This window comes from Sinocyclocheilus anshuiensis, unplaced genomic scaffold (genome assembly GCF_001515605.1).
Source record: "Sinocyclocheilus anshuiensis isolate Anshui unplaced genomic scaffold, SAMN03320099.WGS_v1.1 scaffold700, whole genome shotgun sequence".
In the NCBI taxonomy this organism is placed as follows: domain Eukaryota; kingdom Metazoa; phylum Chordata; class Actinopteri; order Cypriniformes; family Cyprinidae; genus Sinocyclocheilus; species Sinocyclocheilus anshuiensis.
This window is the reverse complement of record NW_015555756.1, coordinates 95,781-122,113: the sequence shown is the minus strand read 5'-3', so window position 1 is coordinate 122,113 and position 26,333 is coordinate 95,781. Positions and strand designations below refer to the sequence as shown.

Below are 26,333 nucleotides of genomic sequence, written 5' to 3'. Positions count from 1 at the left end.
ATTAACGATTTGATTCTGCATTATTTAAGTGCATTCACAGGATTATTCAAATGCTTCCCCTAAATTCTCTAAATGCTTAGCCAGGGGGCAAATTACACAGCAGCCTTATGGTTACAGAACCATAGGTTAGGGGGAAAAAAACACTTTTGTCCATTGTTAGATGCTAGTTTAATGATGCTATGGCATGACATGGCATATGTAGAAATGTATGTAAGCCAAGACTTTGAATTTGCTATAAGAAATCAAATACACTGCTGGACAATAATCAATCATTTGTAATCTATAATTTTGTCCTAATGGCAATTTTCTATACTACAAAGAATTATTTCAATTTTCTGCACAGAATAAGGTAGAAAATATACTTTATAGTTTCCGTACTGTACTAAATTATATATCAATTAAAACTACAGAAAAGCAAAACTACTTCACTTTAGCATTACTGGCCACGAGTACTAAGGAGAGATCACACATCAGCTGCACAATAAATGTTTCTTGAGCAGCAAATCGGCAGCATGATTTCTGCAGGATCATGTGACACTGAAGACTGGAGTAATGGCTGCCGAAAATAAATTACGTTTTAAAATATGTTCAAATAGAAAACCCTTATTAGTTTAAATCGTAAGAATATTTAACAATATTACTGCATTTTGATCAAATAAATGCAGCCTTGTGAGCATAAGAGACTTCTTTCAAAAAATGTTACAAAATCTGACTAACCCCAAACATTTAAACTGAAATAATGTATGCTCAAATCTGTCGAAATGTATTGATTTTACTGATTTGCACAAATCTTTTCCTCTGTATGTACACACATTGCAGAACATAATTCTTCATAGTTCTGAAAAATAGCATGGTAGTTAATCAAAAGTTTTTGGTCTGTTATGGTGGAAAGAAGTTTTCTGGGTGTGAACTATGAGTGTTATAAGAGGTGTGAAGCAGCATGATGATTGTTGGCAAATATGAATCACAAATATGATTTTTTTTTCATTATCAGTGGAAAATGTGATATCAACACTGATCTGGCTGCTTTTATCAACTTATTGAATTTTGATTACCTTCTTTACCATCTAGTTTCTATTGTATTCGGTTGTATCACTTCTCTGAACCCACGTCAGCACGTTCGCAGCCCTGAATTGGTGTAAACTCGTGGTGAAAGGTTGAGAAATTTACAGCTGTGGTGCGAAAACACATTTGTGGTAAATAAAACATTCCAACTTAGATTAGTTAACTTGGATTAGTTTTAATAATGATATAGTGTTGCAGTATGTTAGCCGCTAGACATCAGAGTAAGGTTAGTCCAGAGCAATAATTCCTCTGATCAGCAAAAGCTGTCACATTATTATAAACACAGTGTAAATACAACAGAAGACAAGAAGTCCACACTGATCAACTTAAAGGTAAATAGTAAATGTGAATTAATGCCACTGTTCATATTCATTTTCAGCTTGTATTTGATAGATGTTTTCCACAGCCATCTCTCTGTTGTACAGGCCCACGCTGCTGCCGGAGTTACTGTAGATGACAGAGTTCTCTGAGTTCTGGGTTCTGAGGGAGAAAAATTATGAGAAACATTTTGTTTAATGACCAGCAATGCCCATGACATATAAGGTGACCTAATGGAAGCATCATACTGTACTTGCTTTGATGCTGCTATGCATTTCACCCATCGCTTAATTTAGTTTTTAATGATAATATGCACAATATTATTGCCTCAATGATTTCAAGATTATAAGACACACTACTGTTCAAAAGACTGGTGTAAGTAAGATTTTTTAAATGTATTTGAAAGTCCTTTACTGTATTTGTGATCAAATAAATGCAGCCTTGGTAAAAGCAGCAATATTGTGAAATATTAGAATTTAAAATAACTGTTTTCTATTGCAATGTATTTTAAATAGTAATTTATTCAATTTAATCTCAGTGATGGCAAATTTAAAAAAAAGTAATTACTCCAGTCTTAAGTGTCACATCCTTTAGAAACTATTTTAATATGCTGATTTACTGCTCAAGAAACATTTCTTAATTACTATTAATGTTGAAAACAGTTGTGTTTAACATTTTTGTGGAAACCATGAAAGTTCAAAAGAACAGCATTTATTTGAAACAGAACTTTTTTTGTAACAACGTAAAAGTCTTTACTGTCACTTTTGATCAATTTAATGCATCCTTGCTGAATAATAATAATAATAACAAAATCTTACTGACCCCTGACATTTGAATGGTAGTATGTGTAAAATGATAAGTGGTGGTATTTTAGCAGTATCATGCCAACAGTAAATTCCCATTTGTTTTCATCGTTTTATTTATCGTTTAGATTTATTTATAAATCTGTTTTTAATCAAAATAATTTTGGAGTTAATGTTTTGAATCCTTCTAAATTCAGTATAATAATCCCTTCCAGGATTGACTTACATGTCTACCGCAGCTCTGTTTTTCTTCTTTTGCTTCACTGAAAATAAACACAGTTTCATTTTCTAATTAATAAACACAACGGATATTGCTGTGAGATTTAAAAATGTGAATTGACCGAATGCACTTTGGACTCACATATCAGAATGACAGCAATGACTATCAAAGCCAGCAGTAACAGGATGACAGGCACAATCACCGCAGATGTATTTACCTTAAAACACAAATCAGTATAAAGATATCAAATGATCATTCTTTCAAATATGTTTCAAAAACATCTGAGGCTTTCTATTGTGGTGACATACTCACACTATCTTTTTTTTCCATGGATGATGATTCACGATGATCAAATGAGGTTTCTTTGTTATAATGAAAACACAATGCTCAATCAGCATATTCACAAATACACACAATCGTTACACACAATTATAAATATCATAAAATGATTTGCTGTCTTATACCGTATGTTGTGTCAGAGAGCCACAGTCCAAAAGTTCTGCTCTTTGGAGGATTTGTTGAAAAGGCGAATGAAGCACTCTCTTGTGTTGTGTTCGTTTCTACTACAAAAAAAGGATAATGTCACATATAATGTTCTTCCAATTTAAAAAGCAGAGATCATTAATGACTAAATATTTGTACAACATGGAAGTGCATACTTCTGACTTGCCAAAATCGATCATTATTAATAATGATAGATTACAGATAATGAGAACTGAATCAGTTATTCAGAAATGAAAGCTTTTCTTCAGTCATTATAGATTCACTGCCAAGGTTAAAATCAAAATACCTCCTGAAGTTTCAGTGGTCTGTGTTCAGAGGTTATAAATAGTGGTTACCAAAGGCTCTGGTGTGGTTGGACCAGGTGCTTTGAAACAGGATGTACAATGTTCCTTTTTAAACGTTCACACTCTCACATGAGCAAGAAAACGGCGGACAGGACTGGATTTACTCAGCAGTGATCTAATCTGTGATGACGGAATGATGGCAGATACAATTTTATTAATCTGTTCATTATCATCACCAAAAATACCTTCTTTATAGACTTGGTTAGATTTGTTTTTAGTGTGGTATGTTTTCATCATTCAGCCATGACAGATTCACAAAGACAATATAAAATCACATATAAACACACACAAGTACCCTCTGTCATGGCAGTGCTGAAAACTCCTGTAGGTTCATGCTCTGATGTGCTGCTCGACATGGATGTAGTTTTCCATGTTGTTGGAATAAGTGCTTTGAAGAAAGTGTATTCCAATGTAAAACTGTACTACTTTTGTTTATATCTTGTTTTTTTTTTTAACGTTTTCTACATCTACACTGTACCATTCAAAAGTCTGGGGTCAGTAAGAGCATTAATTTGATCAAAAATACAATACAAACAGTTATGTTGTGAAATATTACTACAATTTAAAATGTTATTTATCCTTGCTGAAAAAAGTATTTATTAAAAAAAAAAAAAACGTTCTACTAACCCCAAAATGTACAAATAAATAAATAATAAAATTAAATAGGAGTAGCAGACTAGCAGAATGATTGTTGTAAACAATTAAATCACTGGATTTAGTAATTTCAAGTGTTTTGGCATTGGAAAGCTATGCTTTCAACACTTACCGTCATTAACAATCAAGTGGACGTAATACATCTCATCATTAAACAGTCCAGGCACATGTATGCGGCATCCATATTTGCCAGAGTCTTTTTTTTCAATGTTTAAGATGGTCAGAGACACGTCTCCACGCTGTATTTCTCCCGCCAGCTGGTATCTGGATGATATTTTCCTCACCACTTTATCTCCATCACTTCCAATAATTTCATTTCCACAACCCATATTGGGAATGTCTCCTATCGTCCAGCATATGTGACATTTTCCATGATATTTGCTGTCATATTTGCATGGCAAAATGACACGCTCACCCTCGAAACTCTGTACAATGACGTCGCTGCATTTTGAAACTGAGAGAGAGAGAGAGAGAATTTTATATTTACATCATAAAATCTATATCAAACATTTATGAAGTTAACATACACAATTCTACACAATTCTAGATAACGTGCCTTGTTCGCATAAAATGATTTTAGGGGTTACTGCATAATTAAATACTACTGTACATAAATAAAACATATTTTAAAATATTAATTTGAAATCTTTGTCCTCACTTTCACAAATTACTGGTTGTAACCACATTTCAGTATAAATCTGAAACTCACTTGTGAGATAACAGAGAACCCAGGATGCAAAGAACCAGCTGTGAAGATCATTCATGATGAAAAGGTTTCTCCCTCTCTGCAAGTAATGCTCAAGACAACCTCATCTCTCTTACATGATAACCCTTTGTGCGGAAGTCAACATGCACATGACACCTTCTCAGCTTTTCTTAAATGTGCAGTCAGACTTCTTTTTTAGAGTTTCACTTCCAGATGTGACCTACTAGCCTACTCTGTGGTCAACTTCAAATAACGAAAGAGAGACTTGTGAAAACATATTAACATTAAAACACACGCCACTAAACATCACACGCGAGTTTTTGCTTTTGTTTATTAAGATTTAGGTTTTTGTACATTATTAAAACTGTTAGGTTGACATTTTTTATGCAACTTCATTGAACACTAGAGGCCGCTATTGTATGATAAAACAGACCATAAATCAGAATTCCAGACAAACGCTCAAAACTTTAATCCCACGTGGAGTTTGAACATTAGTAATGGATTTCTAAGAGATGCATGACATTAGATTAGAGTTTGGAAGCTTTAGACCTTACAAATGAAGATACAAGTAACAAACATTTCATAGACTAGCCTATACAGTGAAACAACAACAACAACAACACAATAATGTAAATAAGTGATCTTAGATTCAGATTAATAACTGATCAGTTATTTTATAAATATTAGACACTGAGAACAAACCACAAAAAAACAATCCATGTCACCATGCATGTGGTTTTACACAGTCATAGTGACCTCAGAACTATCACACCATATCCCTTTGTGTGGTTGTTGGGCCGGGAAGGCTGTTAGATTTTATATTCTCATGCAGCTGGTGTATTCTCTGGAGCGCAGTCCTGAGGGCAAAGCGTTCAGATAGACGCGTTAATGCACAGTAAGCAAAACGGGCCATGAGTCACCTCTTTCACTTCCACTCAGCCATGGAGGCACATTCTGAGAGCCAAACTAAAACTGTATGCAGCACGAGGATCTGCAGAAGTTTCCACACAGCCATATGGAATGAGCAAATGTTTCTTGTTCATGCATTAAATAAAATGTTCAATACACTTTTCAAACTATACATTGTTGGGTATAGGTTTATTTGGGTGAATATGACATATGTGAACATGATAACCTGACAAGGTCACATATTTCACCCCCTATATATATCCTCCTGAGAACCAGAAATAAAAAGCTTTGTGAATTTAGTATTTTTTCATGTCATTACATTGTTTAGAGCATAAGAAAAAAATGGTAAAATAACATTTTTGAAAAATTATATTTTATTCATAAGTTATGCTATGTCCTCTGTAGAGGACACCAGGACTAATAAAAGACAGGAAAATAAAATGACAAGAGCAGACATGAAAAGGCAAAAACTGGGAATTTTTTTAAAATCACCAATCAATTTTTAGGTTTCAGGATTTTTTTATAACTAACTTTAAGGATGGTTCTTAACTATGTTATAAAATATATAATGATTTGATATACCATTTTGCTTTATGCAATATGTGTGTAAAAATTCCATAAACTGGTTTTCCCATTAAGCACAATGTTATCTATACACTGTATCTAATTTGCATATTAAAGTGCTGTTGGGACAGCATGTTGAAAAAAGAAGTGTAATAATGGGAGTAGTAATTGGCCAGATTTTCATAATAATATCTAATATTTCATAAGAATATTGATATATAATTTGTTTTCCTATTCAATTCTTTTGTCTCCCAAAATGTATAATAAACATGCTTTTAGTCCTGGTGTCCTCTACAGTGGACATGTATGAAATGATGTCCTGTTTCATAACAGGAAGTCATATTTTGATTTGAAACCCCATAACATTTTCCTGAGATGTTGATTTATGACAAACAATTTGAAAATTAATCAGATTTAAATAATAATTACAAAATATTATCATATTTCCATAAGAATGTACAATTTTATCACTAAATTAATGTCAGCCATATTTAAAAACCAAGGAGAGGGAGTGGTCATGGTGAAACATCCAATCATTTGGTATCTCTGGAAAGCCCTGAATGTGCTCTGTACAGGACATCCAGACTTAAAACTGTGACATGTGAGGTCTCAGAGAAATTCACTAAAATATAATGTCCACTACAGAGGCAAAAACTCCATAGCTGGGTCTCAGGAGGATATATATATATATATAATTGTTGGGTACAGAGGTTTGACAACCTGACAAAGATGCATATTTCACCCCCTACACTCTTAAAAATAAAGGTGCTTCACGATGCCATAAGAACCTTTTTATCTAAACGGTTCCATAAAGAACCTTTAACATCTGAAGAACCTTTCTGTTTCACAAAAGGTTCTTTGTGGCGAAAGAAGGTTCTTCAGATTATAAAAAGGTAAGAGATGGTTCTTTAAAGAACCTTTGACTGAATGGGTTTTTGTGGAACCAAAAATGGTTCTTCTATGGCTTTATAGTGTATAGTACGTAATAGTACATTAATGTTTTAAATGGCAATGAGAATGACCATTGAGACCTTAATAAAAAAAATGTATTACAACATATTATTCGACAATACAAAATGTAATTTTCTAAATTATGCTTCATCAAAATAATGTCACATTGCAAAAAAAAGAAAAAGTGTATTTTCTTATGCTAATTATAACTTCTTATCTACTCTCTTTTGAGTTTAGATTGAAATGTGATCTGTACATGTTCTTGAGAGATTTCATAAGCTTTTTAAGTTTTTTTTTTTTTACAAGTATTTAATATTTCTCCAGAGCTAAACCATTAAATTTAATTACTTGCTATACTTACTGAATAGAAGTGCAATGATTAAACCCGGGATGAAGACAATGGCCCCCACTCTTACAGTATTTATGACAAATGTTTCCATTGTATCCTAGAATGAGACACAGCATGTATGTAACACCTTCTTCAGGTCCAAAACATATCAAATCAATATGCATTTACATACATAAATTACCTACAACATACTCAAGACAAAATACGGATTGACAGCAAATGCAGAACTGGGCAATACCTCACTATGGACCACTGCAACGGCTTCCTCCATGTAGATGTCAGTAGCTTCTGAAATAAATCATTACGTTTATATTTACTCTTTTCATGCATTGTCTTATATTGCTGAATCACTTTCAGTGTTGATTAAATGTGGTCATGATTATATTCATACCTGCAGTTGTCTTTTCTGATATGATATAAAGCTCAGTAATGAGTGTGGTTTGGTCTGATACATAGTAGACTGTGTTAAAACAAAAAATGGTTAGTCAGGGTTATTTGAACTTTTGATCGTATAGTGATATAGTGATTTTTATAGTATATCACTTGATATAGTGATTTTTGACCACCAGTGAAAGGGTTTCCGACCATTGTGTTCCTATTATGTTAGTATTGGTAATTCATATTATAAATTATGGTTAATAATATAGTAAATAGATGTATTGGTTAATGGATTATTAATTAATCAATTAAATTAATGAATGGAAATACAGGAAAAAAAGTGTGTTGGTTATTGTTTTTTATGCTTTTGAAAACAAAGCTGCATTTATTCAATCAAAAATACAGAAGAAATATTATGAAATTTTGTTACAATTTAAAATAACTTTGACTTTAAGTTTTAAATTGTAATTTATTCAACAGTCATTACTCCAGTCTTCAGTGTCACATGATTATTAAGAAATTATTATAATGTGCTGATCTGATGCTCAATAAACATTAAGATGTTGAAAACAGCCGCTTAAAATTTTTATGGGTTATTTGATGAATAGAATGTTCAAAAGAAGAGTGTTCATTTAAAATAGAACATTATAAATGTCTTTAATGTCACTTTTAAATATTTAAAGGGACAGATCACTCAAATTTTGTCATCATCATGTTGAACACAAAAGAAACATTGGTAACCAAACAGTTGATGGTAGCCATTGACTTGCATAGTATTTTTTTTTCGTATTATGGAAGTCAAAGGCTACCAGCAACTGTTTGTTTACACACATTCTTCAAAATACCTTCTTTTATGTTCAACAGAAGAAAGAAACTCTTACAGGTTTGTAACAACTTGAGGGTGAGTAAATGACATCTTTAGGTGACTTTTAACATCAGCAACAAAAGAAGTAGTCCTACAGACCACTTGAGAAGCACTTCTGCAAAAGTAAGCACTTTCATACCTTGCTTTTCCTGATTTGCTGTTGCAGGAACCAGTTGTGTCTCTGAGATGACTCTCTTTGGATCCAGTCCTTTTATGGAAGAACAGGAGTATTGTACATCATCACAGTGTCAGCACTACAACATTGATATCAAACCGAGCGGTTACTTACCATTGCTAATAAACAGATAGACATTGTAACTAATGTCATTGAAAAGTCCAGGGATCTCGATACGGCACACGTACATCCTAGCGTCCCTCTTTTGAGCAGCCTTTATGGTAAGTGAAACATCCCCTCGCTGCAGTCCACTGGCCAAGCTGAATCTACGTGACTCTCTGTAGGTCACTTGCAAGCCATCGGAGGAGATAACAGTGTTCTCACAGCTGAACCATGACTGATGTCTCCCCCAGCAAATGTTCAATGGGCCATTAGTGATAATGTCATATTTGCAGGGAAGAGTAACTGTATCCCCAACCTGTCCAACTACCAGTTTTGATGATTCGCTGCAGGCTACAGCACATAAACAGAGAGAAGTTTCAACACTTGTGAGTTTTATCATTCATAAGGCACCAAATTATTTGTTTTCACATTTTTCCAGATTCTTTCATACAGACTGCTTTCACAATGGATCATTAAACTAATCAAATAATATTAAGTGAATGATAACAGAGAAAGAAAAGGTGTATTTTTTTCCAAATACAGCACAAGAAACACAACAATAAATAGAACAGTATTCATTATAGCATTAAAAAAACTATATTTTTAATCTGTTTTTCCAGTCAAAAATGTGAACATCCTTAAAATGAGATACATTTAAAGTACTTTGTAAAGTACCTTTGTAGACAATAAATCTCTAAATGTTGCTAGAGTTATGCATAAAATAAGAAAAGAGTTGGAAGAAGACAAGTAAAGCACAACAAAAAAATACTTGATACTATTTTTTCAACTGCACAGGTTTGAAATATAGTAAACAATATTTTATAATATTGCACTGCTGAATTAAAACTTATTTGTACTTACTTGTTACACGTATGTTTGATGAGATAACAATAAGAAAAACAATCATTTTCTTGGCTGTTGTACACTCACTAAGTCACTAATTCATGTGTAAATGTCTCATATGCTAAAAATACGACTTCTCTTTTTCGTGAAGGCTGTTCGCCAATAGGAATAACTTAAACATGCTATTGGTTCCACAGCCAGACAGAGAATTTGTATCCCTGTATTTTTTTTTCATGTTTTTTATACAAGTTTGGTGTCCGTCTGTTTTCTTATTCTTTTATTCTACAGACATTTATGCTGTTCTTTTGAACTTTCTTTTTATCTGGTAATCCTGAAAAATCACATATTATGTATATGTCACACGTATCACAGTTGTCACAAAAACTACAAAAACTATACATTTGAAATGGTCAAAATATGTCACAATATTACCTGTTTTTACTTGAGTAATTGATCAAATAAAGAAACATAAAAAAAGTCAAATCTTACTGACCTTAAACTTTGAATAGTACACTGTAAAAAATGATTGTGATTTTAACAGTAAAAGACTGTAAAAATGCTACAGTAAATTTATTAACATTACATCAGTTAATGAAATACGGTATTTTATTGTGAATTTAAGTTAAGTCTGTAAAACCTCAAATGTTGCTACCATATTTTTTACGGTGACGTTCTGGCAACCACAGCTGCTGGTATTTTACCGTAAATGTCACAGATTTTGTTTTTACAGTGTAGTGTATATGAGAGCAAAATTGGGGAATGATAATAATAATTTCTATGTTTAATAATATAATATAATATAATCTCTGAGATATAATCTCAGTTTCATTCATCTACCTACTTACCTGTCATTTTCCTTCTGCTCAGTTAAATTCAGTTAAATTATTATATTGACTGTCATTCTCTGTGTCCAAGCCTGCTTCTGTAACAAATATAATATAATATAATATAATATAATATAATATAATATAAAAATACAGATCCTGAGAGGCCGTTTCAAGTCTAGACAGTAATATTTCCTTGAGACTGGAGGCTCGGTTTGAACAAGGTGACGTAATGTTCTGGTAAAGCTAACCTCTATTGTACTCAATCAGGTTTCCTTCTTTCAGTATCAGTGTGACTCCATGCCACAACCATATACAGACCAGATACAATTCCATAAGCAACAATTCTGTCACATATAGCAAAAGGGGAGCAGCTATTCTCTTGAAACATTTCTGATGTTTATCTTTTCGTATTTCTCCCCAGTACTCTTCATACTAAGCCAAATGCAGTGACCTAAAGAATAACATTGTGAATCAGATTCAAACATGTAACTGGAAAGTATGTTTTTACAGAAACTGGATATCCAAGTTTATTAGCTGTTTAGTCTAATTAAATTTGTTAGGCTTATTTGCACTTTATTTCTAGTGTTGCTGATAGAATTTTAAGGATATTTGATTTATGTGTGTGATTATTGGTTGTGTCACAACATATGAAATTGAATTCACATATATGTGCTTTGGATTTATACAGCAAATCTGGTGAAGTTGGGGAAGTTTGTCATTTCTGTGGCCCTATAGCGTCACCAAACAGAACTGCAAACACTACAATAATGAACATGTGAGTCATTAGTATAGCACACTTTACCATTATTGTTGGTTCTTAAAAGGGGCTCTAGAGATTTTCCTAATTTGCAAATCTTGCTTTTTACATACAGTATTAAAAATATACCGCGTTGTCGATACACGCGACAACCAATGAGATTTATGAGCAATTTGTTCTCCTCCTTCTCCTTATATGTTGTCTTCTGTGCTCACTTGCCAGCACTTTCATAAAAAATAGACGTTCTCCTGTTTTTGCATGAATAATGATTTGAATTTCAGTCAGTCTTTCACACAAAGCATTTAAATAACCAGCAAACAAAGCATATGGACTACTTTTATGCGCTTTTTTTGAGCTTGACAGTTGCGTCCTTCACCCCTGTAGTATAAAGTATAAAGTAAATATAAAGTTCTATGGGTTTGGACTGACACAAGGGTGAGTAATTGACAGGGTTAATTTGGGGTGAACTATTTCTTTAATATCACCCTGAAAAGCAATATCTATTTATTATTGTTTATATATAAACACACATACACACACACACACTGCATGGGCAAAAAAAAAAAAAAAAGATTGAAATAAGCAAAATACTTAAGGTTTTAGGACTGGATAAAAAAGGTTTTGGCATGTTTCACTGATTCAATCCTAAAATCTTAAGTATTTGCTTTTTTAAAATCCAGAAAGCGTGTTTTTTTTTAACTACATACTGACACAAAAGTTAATTGACTTTTATTTTATTTATTTATTTTTATTTTATTATACATTTTATTTATTTCCTAAATTTTATTCAATGATTTGTTTCTTATATATCGGCTGAATGAAAAAAGCAGTTTTGTAAGTATCAGCTAAATAATCAAGTAAAATGTTTCATTATTTAATATCGTTAAGACAAATTATGACTTGTGGATGAAGTTTTTTACTCATTCACTTTTGCTCTTTTGAAGTAGAAATGAGTCTGGGGTCACAATTACTTACATCATAAAGTGCTAGACTCTCTTTCTTCTTCTTCTTGTCTGTTTTTTGTCCTGCTTCATCACAGGGTTGCTAGTATTCAAAGATTTCCATGCTGGCTCTCCAGTTTTCAAAAGAAGACAAATACTGAAACTCCCCTTTGAACAGAGACATCATCTATGCTCATTCACAAAATCTAATTACTTGCTGTCCTGCTTATGGTTTAGTTGGCAGCCTCATTCAGTTGGTTGTCTCAGAGTTTACAGAGTGTCTCTTTTGGAGCATTACCGTAATGACACTACTTACTCTTTTTATTTTCCTTTGGAGACACTTCACCTAAATGATACTGCCAGTTTGGCCATTCACCTGGCTGCAGGTCAAAGCAATCTAAAAATCCTTGATAATAGGAAATCAAAAAGGCCCTTAAACAGCTGCTTAACTGTGACAGCTGGAAGGGCAAACACATAGTGGTCCAAGTGAGCATTCATCATAATCATTTTTTCATGGTCCTAGGAATTATTTTGCATAACTCCCAGTCATTTAAGAGCTCTCTTTTAATTTTCTGTAATTGCCTGCAGATCTGAAGAGTGCTCCACACAACAATGAAGGGGACTATATTTAAAATTTGTAATCATTAATCACATTTTAATGTAAAATAACATGATGAACTGATCATAATCAGTGAACTATTGTACTCAGTGGCATAGTTTGAACCTCTTAGCGCCCAGAAACTGTGCAGCATGTTGTAATTGTTTAATGTAATAACAGATGCAAGTAAACAGGTTTATTTCTAATCTTATAGACATTGAATGCTTCATGCACCTTCTGCTTTCCTCTAAGAAAACAACCTAGTCAATATGTCTGTGGAAATGTCCAACGCAGGCGCACTCTGGTGTGTGATTCAATTTCAGATCATCGCTTATCTGAGTTCACTGCGGGTTGACCACCATCCAGAATGACACAAACCTGCAGGATAATTGCACTTTACAAGAGGAACATTCCGAAGACAGGACAGAAGGTTTATTTGACGCTGTAAACGCACGTAAATGCAATATAAAAGCTTGTGAAGGTCATGCGCTGGTACATGTGCTGGACAAGGCTGCAGGCATCTCTCTTTCTCTTTCATGTAACATAAGCAGATGGGATGATATATGACTCGTTTTACATATATTATTTTAAAATCCTATCTTAATAATAATGAGAGGCATCATTTGCTCCCGCACCTGTACACACTCACGTTTTTGGCTTTGAAGGCTTTAGCTATTGTCCCATTCAGCAGCAGCATCTCACACTGTCAAGTACCATCAGCAATAAATAGAACTGACAAAGTATGTTTACACCTGTGAAGAAATATACTACAGTAAGCATCTTGCTCATTATGGGTCTCCTCAGAATGACAAGAGACGAATAAATTTATTCTTTCATTACAATTACCCATGCCCATCTTTATCCCCCCTATTATAGTATTAATTAACTTTACATTGATTATGTCCATCTGGAGGGAATGTATAATTCAAGTAGAGTCTCATGCCCCTTTTATGACGTAATTGCGACTTTGTTTCTTAATTGTGACTATGTATCTTGCATTTTGACATAATATCTTTCGATTGTGATTTTATTTCTCCTTTTTGTTGTAAATCACAGCAATATCTCACAGTGTTATCACAATTGTGACCTTTATATTTTAAAATGTCTCTCTTCTTCTTTTCTATGTTTTGTTTATGTGGTGGAGACGGGCCTCCATATGACCAAATATTCCAAAGGTTATCAGGTTAAAAAAGAATGAAATAAACAAATAAATGAATATGAATTACATGAGAACCACGAATTACAATTAAAATATGAAATACATTAGAACCTATTTTACTCTCACAAAGGTAGAGGAAGTACAATACCAATAAATAATTACTTTAGATAAAATTAATGTTAGATAAAATTCATACTTGTAAATATGTGTACAAATAATCACTGCATAATCACTACAAGTATAATATATATATATATATATATATATATAGAGAGAGAGAGAGAGAGAGAGAGAGAGAGAGAGAGAGACTATATTAGTGCTGGGCAACGATTAAAATTTTTTTTTTATCGCGATTAATCACATGATTTATCTGCGATTAATCGCGGTTAATCACATTATGCACAAAATTCAATAATGAATTAAAAAGTGTATTGCGCAATTTTTTCATTAAAAAGTATGGAGTGCGGAACTTCTGATGCGTGCAGCATGATTGCGTGTACATTTCTGAGCGGCAAAAGTAATAGATCTCTAAAGCAATATATTGTGAGAGGGCCGTATGTTACCGCGTCCCAAACGACTCAAAACAACAAACCACAAAGTTAACAAAACGATGCACTCCACTGTGCTGAGCGAGAGCGCTTCTCTGCTGTCTTAACACGTGCTATCGGAAACTTCCTATTTCCCACATATGAAGTCGTGATATAATATAATATAATATAATATAATATAATATAATATAAAAATCTTTACCACTAAAATATGTCATTTAAGTATTATTTACAATTTGTTGACAGCTTTTCCAATGTGTTATACAGTAGTTTGTGTACATGCATGAAAAGCATGTATAACATGATTAATAAAAGATGGTTTGAAGATTAGTGATTATAGCTGCCAATGCTCGTATAATATGAGAAATCATTAGATTTCCATTAGATTTCCATGAAACCAGCATTGTTCTGTAAAAACTGGTCCTAGAATTTCCCTGTGGGAGTCAATATCTAATTCAACAAAATGAAAAAGAAATGCCACACATGGCCACAAAAGCATCCTCCTCAACTTACCGCGTCCCAAACGACTCAAAACAACAAACCACAAAGTTAACAAAACGATGCACGCCACTGTGCTGAGCGAGAGCGCTTCTCTGCTGTCTTCACGTGCTATCGGAAACTTCCTGTTTCCTACTTATCCTTTAGAATCCTAATTTTAGAATCCTAATTGAAACGTTGAACTCTATTTAACAGGTTGTTCTTGTGCTTAATCTTGAACATTGTGTGTTCCTAAATGCTGCCATGCTCTTGAATTAATTATGTTGTTCCTGGGAATTAACTCTCAGTGTGTTTTGCCAGAGGAGCAGCGACATGCGGCGCTGAGGTTGTTTATCCATTGATTTGTATCAAAAGCCCCGTTAGAGACACATTTGAGGGCAAAAAGACATCTGACACAGCAACATATTTTGAACTCTCCACCATTGGTTTCACTTCCTACTTGCGCAACTTTGTGTACACTCTTTTCTTTTTAGACTTAAGATTTGCTTGCTACAAATTTTGACCTTTTGTGACTCCAGCCTGTTGTTTATTTTCTTATAGTCTTCGCTAAGACTTGTAGGAGAAAGCTTTTTGCTGCTGTTGAACTGAATGCATATGTGACAAATAAAACGTTGTTGATTTAACATATAACACGTGCTACTAATCTGCCTGGGACTTATTGCTCTGAACATTTCTGATTTCTTAACATGACCTCATAATTTAATTTACTATACACAGCCTGGAGGGATGATATAGCCTAGTGCAGTGGTTCTTGTTTGGTTTTGTTTCAGGACCCCGGTTTTGTATTGGATTTATGAGCCTCAACACAGGAAATCATACAAACATATTACAATTTTGACTCAATCTCACAGCATTCTCATAAAGTGACTTTATTTACCTTTTTTTATTTGTACTCTGATGTGGATACAGTCTTTCATATGTAACATTGAATTTATTATAAATAATTATGCATATAATTATGTTGCACCACAAAGACACATTGTTCTTGGCACAAATCATGTTAATCCTTGTTCCAAGTGAAACTGTCTGTATGCTTCATGAAGTATGACTAGCTTCTACCAAGTGGTAGATAAATTTGTGCCAAAATACTGTGGATTTTGCTAAGAAAAGCAGCATTTGATGAAAGCATTTTTTCTTCACTCTTCCAAAATTGTATAGGCCTACTTATTTTACCATTTACACCATTTACATATATTTACACCAGGGTTTCCCAAACAGGGGTTCAGTGAGTTGATGAAAAGCCAATAATTAATTATACTGAACATAAAATTAAAATAAATAAATGGGGATGCATGATAATCATGAGAGTGAAGCACGCAGCACGTGATTATCAAATATTAATTTTTTTATTTTTATAATACAATTATAATTTAAAACAGAAATATATTTCTGGCTTTATTTATTTTTTAATTAATTAAAACTACTGCTACTATTAAAAATTAATTAATTATACGCTATTATTATTATTATTATTATTATTATTATTATCATTATTATCATTATTATCAACAACATCAGGTCATCTTGATAATGCAAAATGTATATGTGGAAGTACATTTGCAAATTGATAATACTGAAATGTTTGACATTATTGACAATTATTATGAATTATTAACTTAAAACATCAGGAGAACTTCAAGTATTTATTTATTCATTTATTAATTCGTTCATTCATTCTAAGGGCTTTTTGTTATTTTTTTCCCCCCATGACCCACCATCCACTTGTCTAGTGATAAAAGTGTTGTCTTCTGTTGCGTTTAGTGTCTGATTTTACTGGATCGTGGGTAGGTAGTAAATACAATGCAGATTTTATGCTGAAATACTTTTAAATCAATGCTATGCTTTTTATGCTGGCATTTCTTTTTACATTCTGGAGCCTAGATTTATGCGCTTGAAAGTGTGACTAGCATTCACATAAAAAAAAAGCCAATTGTCACTTCCTGCACATTTCGTAATGTCTCTATGGACAACTGGCTGCGGCTGAACTTGGACACATGGGCAACCTGGACCAGGCTGATAACAGACTCACAGCTGCTGCAGAAAACCTGCTTTGACAGTTAATGAGAGATTATGAATCTAGCCATAAATCTGTTTACTTGTTGGACGCGTTCGAAAAAGATACATTCTGTTGTCATTTTTGTACAAAGCCATTGAGAGATCACAGGAAAAAGAAGAGGAAAAAACACAAAAAAGCATCTCTAAATCAGTAGGTTGTCTGAAATGACATAAGACACTCCATATTTCGGAGTCTGTGTTTAATCTCAGCCAGAGAGACCTAAAAAGGTGAATAAGAGGAGTTCTCCTACAGTAGAGAATGTGCTAGATGCATTAGCACTGCTAAGGACACTTCTAATAGCTTCATTGACGTGGTACAATCGGATCGCCCAGCAGGGCTCCTAGCCACCTCCTTTATCAGCCCAGCATGACGGGAGAGTGGAGAGAGGTTCTGTCTGCAGGCCCTTGCTGGAGATATGACCACGTGCCAAAGACTTGTTCCCACACACAGGGGAAACAGATTACTGAGGGACAAACACATAAACCCTTGAGAGGTGGGTGTTGGGAAGGGAATGGGATGCAGTAGTAAGAGGAGAGAGACAGATAAAAAATGTGGCGCTGCAGGTGTGTTGTCTGTGTAAGTCACTCAGGGTGGGCAGTACAGTTGGCACCGACAAAAAAGATCTGAAAACATATATAAATGTACCACTTTTTTTGACATGCACAATTGTGATCCAAGTTTTTGGGCATATATCTTGCAAATACTGTACTGATATTGTAAAATGTTATTATCTAAAAAGATTTTATACTTTAATAAAAAATAAAGGCATTGATGCTTCCATTAAGGACCTGGAACTTTTCCTTTGCGCAAAAGGTTCTTTATAGTTGAAATAAGTATGTTAAATTAATCAAATGTTCTTCACACAGACATTTGTTTTAAGAACTTATTCTTTTATTGGGAAAAAATAATCTCTTTGCAACCTTTAGTTTAAGAATGTATGATAATAAACATATTGATATTAGGGATTTAGATTGTATTATGAATTTATATATAGCTGGCTAGATTTCTTTCAAATTGTAGTCCATTGCTGATTTAAAATTACATGACAAAAATTGTAGTTATTACATTACACATTTTAGGTAATACAATCAGACTACTTTTTGATTACTTTTGACCTACCTCATTTATCTTATTGATTTAAATAGGATAATCTTATACCTTATTGATATACAAATATAAAGAGAAAGGAAATATAATCTATTCGTTGTTATTAACAACATGAAGTGCATTAAACATTACATTATGTCAAGGTTTCCCAAACTGGGGTTCATAAAGAAACTGCAGGGGGTTCGTGAGTTTAATGAAAAGCTAATAATTAAATCATAAAAATGTATAATTAAAATTGCATCAATCATTAAAAAAAAAAATCATCATTTACCTGCATGTCATGTGATCATTTACCAATGTCAGTGGTTATTGACATATTTATATGAATATTAACATACTTATTTTAAAATCTCAGGAGATACTTCAAGTAAGTATGTTAGGTGAAAGGGGTTCAGATGACAAAAAAGTTTGGGAATGCCTGCACTACATGTAAATAAGAAATGACATGAACTTGAGCATGTACTGTGTTTGAAAGACAAAAGCCTTCCAAAGACATAGTAATAGGCTTACGTGGTTAAATAACCGACTGAGTGATAATTTAAATAAAAATGAATGTGTTCATCAGTACTGGATGCAGTATTAAAACACTTGTTATACCTGAAATTATTATTATTTTTGTAAATCTAGTGGTCAAATGCTGTAGCCACCTGACTACTGACTGATCTCTGTGTGAACGTCCACAAAACCGAAGACTTTCTGAGTGTCTATAAGCGGTAGCTATTTTACAAAGGAACATTTAAAAGATGAAAAAGAGGAATTAGGGAGAATGAATCAATTATGAAGAATGTATTGCTATTGTGTGAATAATATGTAATCAATAAAAAAAGTAACTGTAGTCTGATTGCGAGTATTTTAAAATGTCATTTTTAGATAGCTTGGAGTCCAGTTGTAATTGTGAGTCAGTCTGTTTAAGTATATATTCTTAGAAGACAGACTGACATTTATATGGCAGAAATACATGAACGTTATGACAAAATTATTTCAATAGGAAATCAATAAGCGGTCATTCCAGAGATGTCACTGAGCGGTGTGATTACAGATTGGGCTCTACGCTCTTAAAAATAAAGGTGCTTCAAAAGGTTCTTCAAGCGATGCCATAGAAGAACCATTTTTGGTTCCACAAAGAACCATTCAGTCAAAGGTTCTTTAAAGAACCATCTCTTTCTTACCTTTTTATAATCTGAAGAACCTTCTTTCGCCCCAAAGAACCTTTTGTGAAACAGAAAGGTTCTTCAGATGTTAAAGGTTCTTTATGGAACCATTTAGACAAAAAGGTTCTTCTATGGCATCGTGAAGCACCTTTATTTTTAAGAGTGTATCTTCAGACCCAGGGATATTTATAGTATGTATTTGACGGCTCGTATAGTGATTTGTTGCTGATTGCTGAGTTGATTTTTTTTTACAGTCTTTGTATGCTCAACAAGCCTCTGCCAGACTCGCAAAAAGTCCTTCATCATGAGTCAGTGGCTATAGAGGTCTCCATCGGAGCGGTACACGTGACTCATTTCATCACACGCCAGGATATGACTTTCCATCTACACTTCACGGATTTATCTCCCTTTGGCTGTGAGAGATCCTTAGGAGATCAACCACAATACTTCAATCACAATTAAAATCTAAATTAATTTTGTATTAAGCTTATTTACTTTCCTAATACACATTCAATGGCCCGATTCATCTGTGCAAAGTTTTTCCTCAGTGGCCTTTTTTTTTTTTTTAGCTTGGATCTCAGTCTGTGAAATTAATTCATCCTAAGAACTCATTCATTTTAGCCATGTACAATTCACCTTCTGTCTCCTTCATCTGCAGGCTAATATTTTAGGTCTGAAACAAGGATTGGAAATGGCTTTCACTTTAAACAGTTCCTTTCAATAAATTATACAGCACTTTTTCGTACTTTTTTGGGTGCTAAGTACAGTTTTGAAATGTACTACTCTTTTCACTAATTAGATTTTGAATTTTAAGCAATGTTGCTACACAAAATGGTGTTCTGAAGTACCATTACATTCAGTCTCAACATTGTGAGCATTGTAGGAAATTAACAACATACACTGGTTGTACAAATTTCAAAACACAGACCGATATCATTCCTGCATGAACAGGACATCGTCAGATATAACATCATAAATTCATAATAATTGAGGTAAAACCCAAGAGTTACCGCAGTCATTTCAAACTGTTTGCTTGATGAAACTGAATAGGGACCAGCTGTCAAGAAATGAATGTTTTACGGGGTCATATTGTGAGAAATCAAATTTTCCTTTTCAACTTTGATTGTTTTACGAATCTGTCACAATGTGATACAAGCTTTGCAAAGAGGCTGTTATCGAAGGATGGGGCAGTTAAAAGCTATACTGGGTACGACAGCAACCCTGTGTCGTGTGTCTTAGCTGTTGCTCATTTCACATGTAAAGGGCTCGTTTCTTAAAAGGGCACAGCAGCAAAAAGGGAAAAAAAAAAGAGCCCATTTAATTTTGAAAGGTCAGAGAGAAGGTGGTAAGTGGTCATTAAAATTGTTATAAAAATAACTTAACTAACATAAGTCAACCTCAAAGGAAAAAGTTGTAAAAAAAGTAAAATAATATTTAATAATAATAATAAAGCATTTAAAAAATAATAATAAAAATGTCACATTAAAAGAGCCAGTAACAGTAAATTGCATAATAAATAACATCCCTGCCATTTTGTCCTTAATACATATATATATATATATATATATATATATGTGTGTGTGTGTGTGTCATACTGACTTACTGATTTTTAAGTTTCTGTTTTCTGCTATTGCGCATTATTTTTGTTAGGCTACCGCAGTAAATCACTGAAGTTTTGGCCCTGAACAAAGTTACTTACTATACAAAACTTCTAGGTTTTGCTGTCTCCGAGCTATTTTAGCCAGCAAAATAATTATCTTTACTCGATTTGATAATTGGATTGAAATCATTAAATAAATTAATAAATCGAATGAATATTTCCACACTTCTGTTGATTATGTAAAAGTCTGTTCATGTGTGAATGCTAACAGAAAGATACTGAGCCAGCAGGCAAACCCAGAACAACATGGGGGTGGCATACCCTGCTGTCTATAAAACCAATCTTCAGCGATTAGGATTTTTACACCTCTTATGTAAAGTAAATCATCCCGAGTGGGAAGAACAAAGGGGGGATGGAGCCAAGCTGGCAGCAGGGAGTGCTGATTCAGTCTCCCGCGTGCCGTGGGTTTCTATGATACTGCAGGATCACGGCTTCTCTCGCTGAAAATCACCACGTTTGATGAAGAGCTTCAGTGCTCCAAACCCCATAACACAAACCTGCATATCATTGCTGATATTCAAACAAGGTAATAACAGTTCTAACAGAGCAGATCAGATCCAGGCTAATGTTTACACAGGAGACTCAGAGGCTAGTGGAGATTCGTCTTTGTGTATGTCGAAACATTGTTTTTTAAACACCAGTTATATCTAGACTCTCTAATTCAAATAAAATGTTTTAAAAATAGCATTGTAGGTGGTGGGTAAAGTGTAAGTGCTTGACTATAAAAGAGGCCATGATATTTAAAAAGGTTCTTTTGAAGATTTGACCGCTGAAGAGAAAATGCCATGGCTATCCTGTTACACAACGGCTCCATCTGTTGAATTGAGCGGAACTCAAGTCCGTTTCAGTGAGTCGTGCTTCATAGGTTGATGTAGATAACGCAGTGGGCAGAGGGTTTCACTGTGGTCTCTCTAATTGGTTTACTGGGCTTAAAAGTAAAGCTGAGCAAACAGAAACATGAACAGTCTGGTCTAAAAATGTTTAACGTGCTTCTAAATGCTTCTAATTACATAAAAGGAAAAAACAAACAAACAAAAAAATTAAAAGAGCAAAGCTATGTCAATATGTTTATATTCACTCATGATGTCTTATGTGTATATATATATAAGACATTTCTGATGTTACAAAAGCAACAGTAAAGACATTTAAACATTTATAGTAGCACTTTACAAACATTGTTCCGCATGTACATACTATTTACTTCAGAATCAGAATAGCCTATGTATGTAGGCTATATCAAGTACATACTATGTACTTGATCAAGTAATTACAGTAACTGTGTAATAACTAGGTACTAACCCGGAACCTATCCATGTAATTACCTTATATTTTCCAGTACTTTCTTAGGTAAGTACATTGTATCTGAAGGATCATGTGACACTGAAGACTGGAGTAATGATGCTTTTGATATAATGATATATATTTAGAATATATTAAATGGAAAACAGTTATTTTACATTTTAATATCATTTTAAAAATATGTTTTGCTATATTTGGTCCATTAGTTAATGTTAGGTAATGCATTAACTAATAACAATAAGTAGCCTACTATGTTACAGTATTTTCAGTCTTTGTTATTGTTAGGTAATAAAAATACATAAATTCACAGTTAATGTCAGCTCAGGTCCATTAAATAATATTTACAGTTTTTGCCCGTTGCTTGAACACTATACCACATAGATACATTCAGAAAGCTACACAGGTACCTGTGTGGTGGGGTGGGTCGGTTCTGTATATGTAGTAGTGTAAGTGTGTGCTTTGAGTAAAGCCATCCACAATATGTATTTTTTGTTACAGAGAATCTTAGACATGGATGGAGCTGCCCAGCCGCATGAATGTATTTACACTGACGAGGCTGGATTCAACCTTAGCAAAAACAGACGACGGGGACGTAATATAATTGGCCAAAGGGCAATTTTGCACGTCCCGGGGCAGCGCGGGGGAAATATCACATTGTGTGCTGCCATAAGTCTTCGAGGCCTACTGCACCATCATGCCAAACTGGGTCCCTATAATGCGCAACACATCATCACATTTCTAGATGCACTTCATGATGCAGTTGGACAGGATGGACCAGAGCAGCCCAGGTTTGTTGTTGTCTGGGATAATGTTAGTTTCCATCGGGCTGCTCTGGTCCAGAACTGGTTCACCAACCATGATCACTTTGAAGTTCTGTACTTGCCCCCTTACTCGCCATTTCTAAATCCTATAGAGGAATTTTTTTCCGCTTGGAGATGGCGCGTATATGACCGCCAACCACATGCCCGTATGCCTCTTCTGCAGGCAATGGAACAGGCCTGCGGAGACATTGAGGTGAGGTCTATCCAGGGATGGATTCGACACACAAGGGGATATTTTCCCCGATGCTTAGCGAGAGAAGACATTGCTTGTGATGTTGATGAGATCCTGTGGCCAGACCCCAACAGACGGCAGGATCCATAAGCCCACTTGCGCACAATTGTGTTTTTCTGTGTTTACAGTAGTGTATTGTTTGTTTTATTTTTGATTTAACTGAATTTACTGTACTAAAATATACGACTGTAATGTAATGATTTTGAAATCAGTATTTCATTATGTGGTTGTTGTGAAAACATGCCCTCTGTGGAACTGAATAAAAACATTGAAAACAAAAGACTGCAGTTTTTTATATAAAGTAGACTAGTGTGTTGCTGCTGATCTGAAAGTGTATTCATATGATGCAAGTGGGTATCATTTTGTCATCAGAGTGACATTTTGACAAAGGATTGTTAGGTTTTGATAGCAGAGTTTCAATTTGACATAGATGTGAATGGTTTATTTCCCAGTGTTGTGTGTTATTTGCTTGTGTGTAGAGTTTTGACACAATGAGCCAAATTTAGCAAAACGTGTGTAAGCAATAGGCAAAAACTGTAAACAAAACAAACATGACTTTTGCTTTTAATAATGAATTAGCAAATTCTGGAATTAGCTTAGAAGTATTTTTCATTGTTTGTTCGTGTTAACTAAAGTAGTTAACTAATGTTAACAAAAACGGTCAGAACTTTTGACAATAGTGTATATTATAAAAATAATACCCATTTAGAATGAGTTATCTCTTAGTTTGAGGTATATTGTTACACACCAGACTTATTTTCCACATAGCTGAAAACCCCTCCTAACGTAATCCGCCAGGCTCAGACATTTCATTTGAGACCACTTATTTATTTTAAAAGGATTTAATCATCATGATTCCCAAAGATTTCCAATGAAAGTGCTGTCTGAATGTGAATGAGGACGCTCTCTCTTTAAAATAAATTAGGCCTAACCCAAACAGCGCACTATACTCTAATCTGTCCTTAGCAACAGTAATGGAGAGTGTATTTATGGGTTGGACAAAGCTAAACAGCTCATTGAGAATATAAACAGAGTAATTAGGAATTGTGTTTTCCATATAGTCGGTCGTGGTTCCACCTGGCCGCGAGCCATGATGTGGTTTGTCTCATGGGAGTTAGCTGCTTCTGCCTGCTGGAGCTCAGAGGGGAGATGTTTCGGTGGGAAGACGTGGTCTTGCTGGCCTGATTCTCATAGAAGCACACCATCTGAATGTTCCTCTTAGTAGCTGATCTATATCTGCTGCTCTTGACAGAGGACACATCCAGTTCACGTGGGATGATCCCTTTGATGAAAGACTGGCTCATAACAACCGCGCAGTGTATACAGAACTGTCAGCACTCATGAAACATTCCGGGTTTTCCCTCCGCTTGATGACTAAGCCTCTGTTTTATTTATTGTGAAGCCTTTAAATTTCTCTAAATGTTATTTTTGGGAGCGTAAAAAAAAAACAAGCACACTATGTCTATGTACAGTATTACTTGTGTATCCCATACGGGAAAAAATATATTTTTAAATATATTTCACAATGTACAAAAAATTGGTAATAATATATTTGCTAAAATATGTTTGAAAATATATTTACATTGATATATTTTCTACTAATATATATTTTTTGGCCATTTTTTGTATATTGTTGAAAATATATTTAAAAAATATAAACATCAATTTTATATAAAACATTAAAAATTATATAACACAATTCATGAAGCAATTCACCATTTTCTCACAACTATAAACACGATCTCAAAACTATACACCAACTTGTGCAAACTTCAGACTTCCAGGTCAAAATCAAATAGTTTAGTCAAAAACATGTTTTTCTGAATTGCTAAAACACATTTCATGAAACCAGGGTCAAGGAGAGACTCATTCTGTCTCAGCATCATGTCTTTGTGCTTGAGTCCGGCCTGAGGTCTGACAGATCCAGCCTTGATAACACTCTCTAAACCCTACTCTTTCTCTCCTCATCCTCCTCTCCTTCTCAGATTGTTTCCATCTATTGTCTGTATCATCATTCAGTCACCTGTGCCACTTGTGCGAGTGCTTTATTCGACAAACTGGTTTAAGCTAGTGAGAATTTGGTTCAGAGATTGGGGTTTAGTGTTTTAGCAATTCAGAAAAACTGTAAATAGAGGGATGCAAATGCAGTAAAAATCAGCATTAAACTGTAAGAAAACTTTACTTTCATTACACTGCTGTAAAGAGATCTTACAGTAGATGAAAAGCACTAAAAGAGAAAAGTTCAAAAACCAAACAACAGTGTTACGTCCCAGACAAAGGGGATGTAACTACAGAATATACAGTAAACACACATTGCAATATACTGTCAGTTACTGTAAATAAATAAATAAATAAATTCATTCATTCATTCATTCAGCATCCTCTGCCAAATTGCATCACAGTATTGGTAGTATTCTTATTTGTTATAGCAGTTTCTTAGTCTTCTGACAAAAGACTTCTCTGCCTCCCCTAGACAGTCATCTCTCAGTTCTGCACAAATACAGTACATACTTGGCTACAAATCAATTCAACAGTAATGAGTTTGAGGGTGTACAACATGTGCTACAGTATTTACTGTACATAGAATAATGAACGTTCTCTCATCTGAAGTACTGCTTCTATGTACTGTAATTATATTGTAAGTGTATTGTGTAAGTAGTATTGAAACATTGTAGATGAGCCTGTAGGCTAACTTCCCTCATGGTCAGTCCATGCAGAAGAACATGCTCAACTACAGTGCTTTGTATTTCATCAGGAACAAATGAAATTTGACCTCATCCCCTTCGTTTTTTGATGCTTGAGTTAATTATATTGTGTGTTTGTGTTTTCTGAATGAGAACATGGTTAAACCTGTGAAAAATGATGGCGTTTTTGTGTAGAGTTTTGCAGAAAACACTGTGCAAATTGGTGAAATGTGTTAAAGGTTTTG

General features: G+C 34.1%; 2 protein-coding genes across 5 annotated transcripts; both read right to left on the bottom strand.

The window, feature by feature from the left end:
- Positions 1–890: 890 nt before the first annotated feature.
- Positions 891–4,743, bottom strand: LOC107673802 (T-cell immunoglobulin and mucin domain-containing protein 4-like). 4 transcript variants are annotated; one of them, XM_016467587.1, is made up of 8 exons: positions 4,618–4,743; positions 4,021–4,362; positions 3,550–3,642; positions 2,871–2,969; positions 2,719–2,768; positions 2,548–2,623; positions 2,413–2,449; positions 891–1,545 (listed from the first exon to the last, which is right to left on the bottom strand). In XM_016467587.1, the coding sequence occupies exons 1-8, from the start codon at positions 4,670–4,672 to the stop codon at positions 1,416–1,418; spliced, it is 882 nt and encodes a 293-aa protein (XP_016323073.1). In that variant the 5' UTR covers positions 4,673–4,743; the 3' UTR covers positions 891–1,415. The 4 variants fall into 4 exon arrangements, with proteins under 4 accessions (XP_016323073.1, XP_016323074.1, XP_016323075.1 ...); XM_016467588.1 differs by having other exon boundaries at positions 2,871–2,966; XM_016467589.1 differs by lacking the exon at positions 3,550–3,642.
- A 651-nt stretch (positions 4,744–5,394) lies between these two features.
- LOC107673807 (hepatitis A virus cellular receptor 1 homolog) lies at positions 5,395–9,837 on the bottom strand. The gene is made up of 7 exons (XM_016467595.1): positions 9,769–9,837; positions 8,920–9,258; positions 8,770–8,838; positions 7,779–7,847; positions 7,626–7,675; positions 7,400–7,484; positions 5,395–5,471 (listed from the first exon to the last, which is right to left on the bottom strand). The coding sequence occupies exons 1-7, from the start codon at positions 9,812–9,814 to the stop codon at positions 5,431–5,433; spliced, it is 699 nt and encodes a 232-aa protein (XP_016323081.1). The 5' UTR covers positions 9,815–9,837; the 3' UTR covers positions 5,395–5,430.
- Between the last annotated feature and the right edge of the window lie 16,496 nt (positions 9,838–26,333).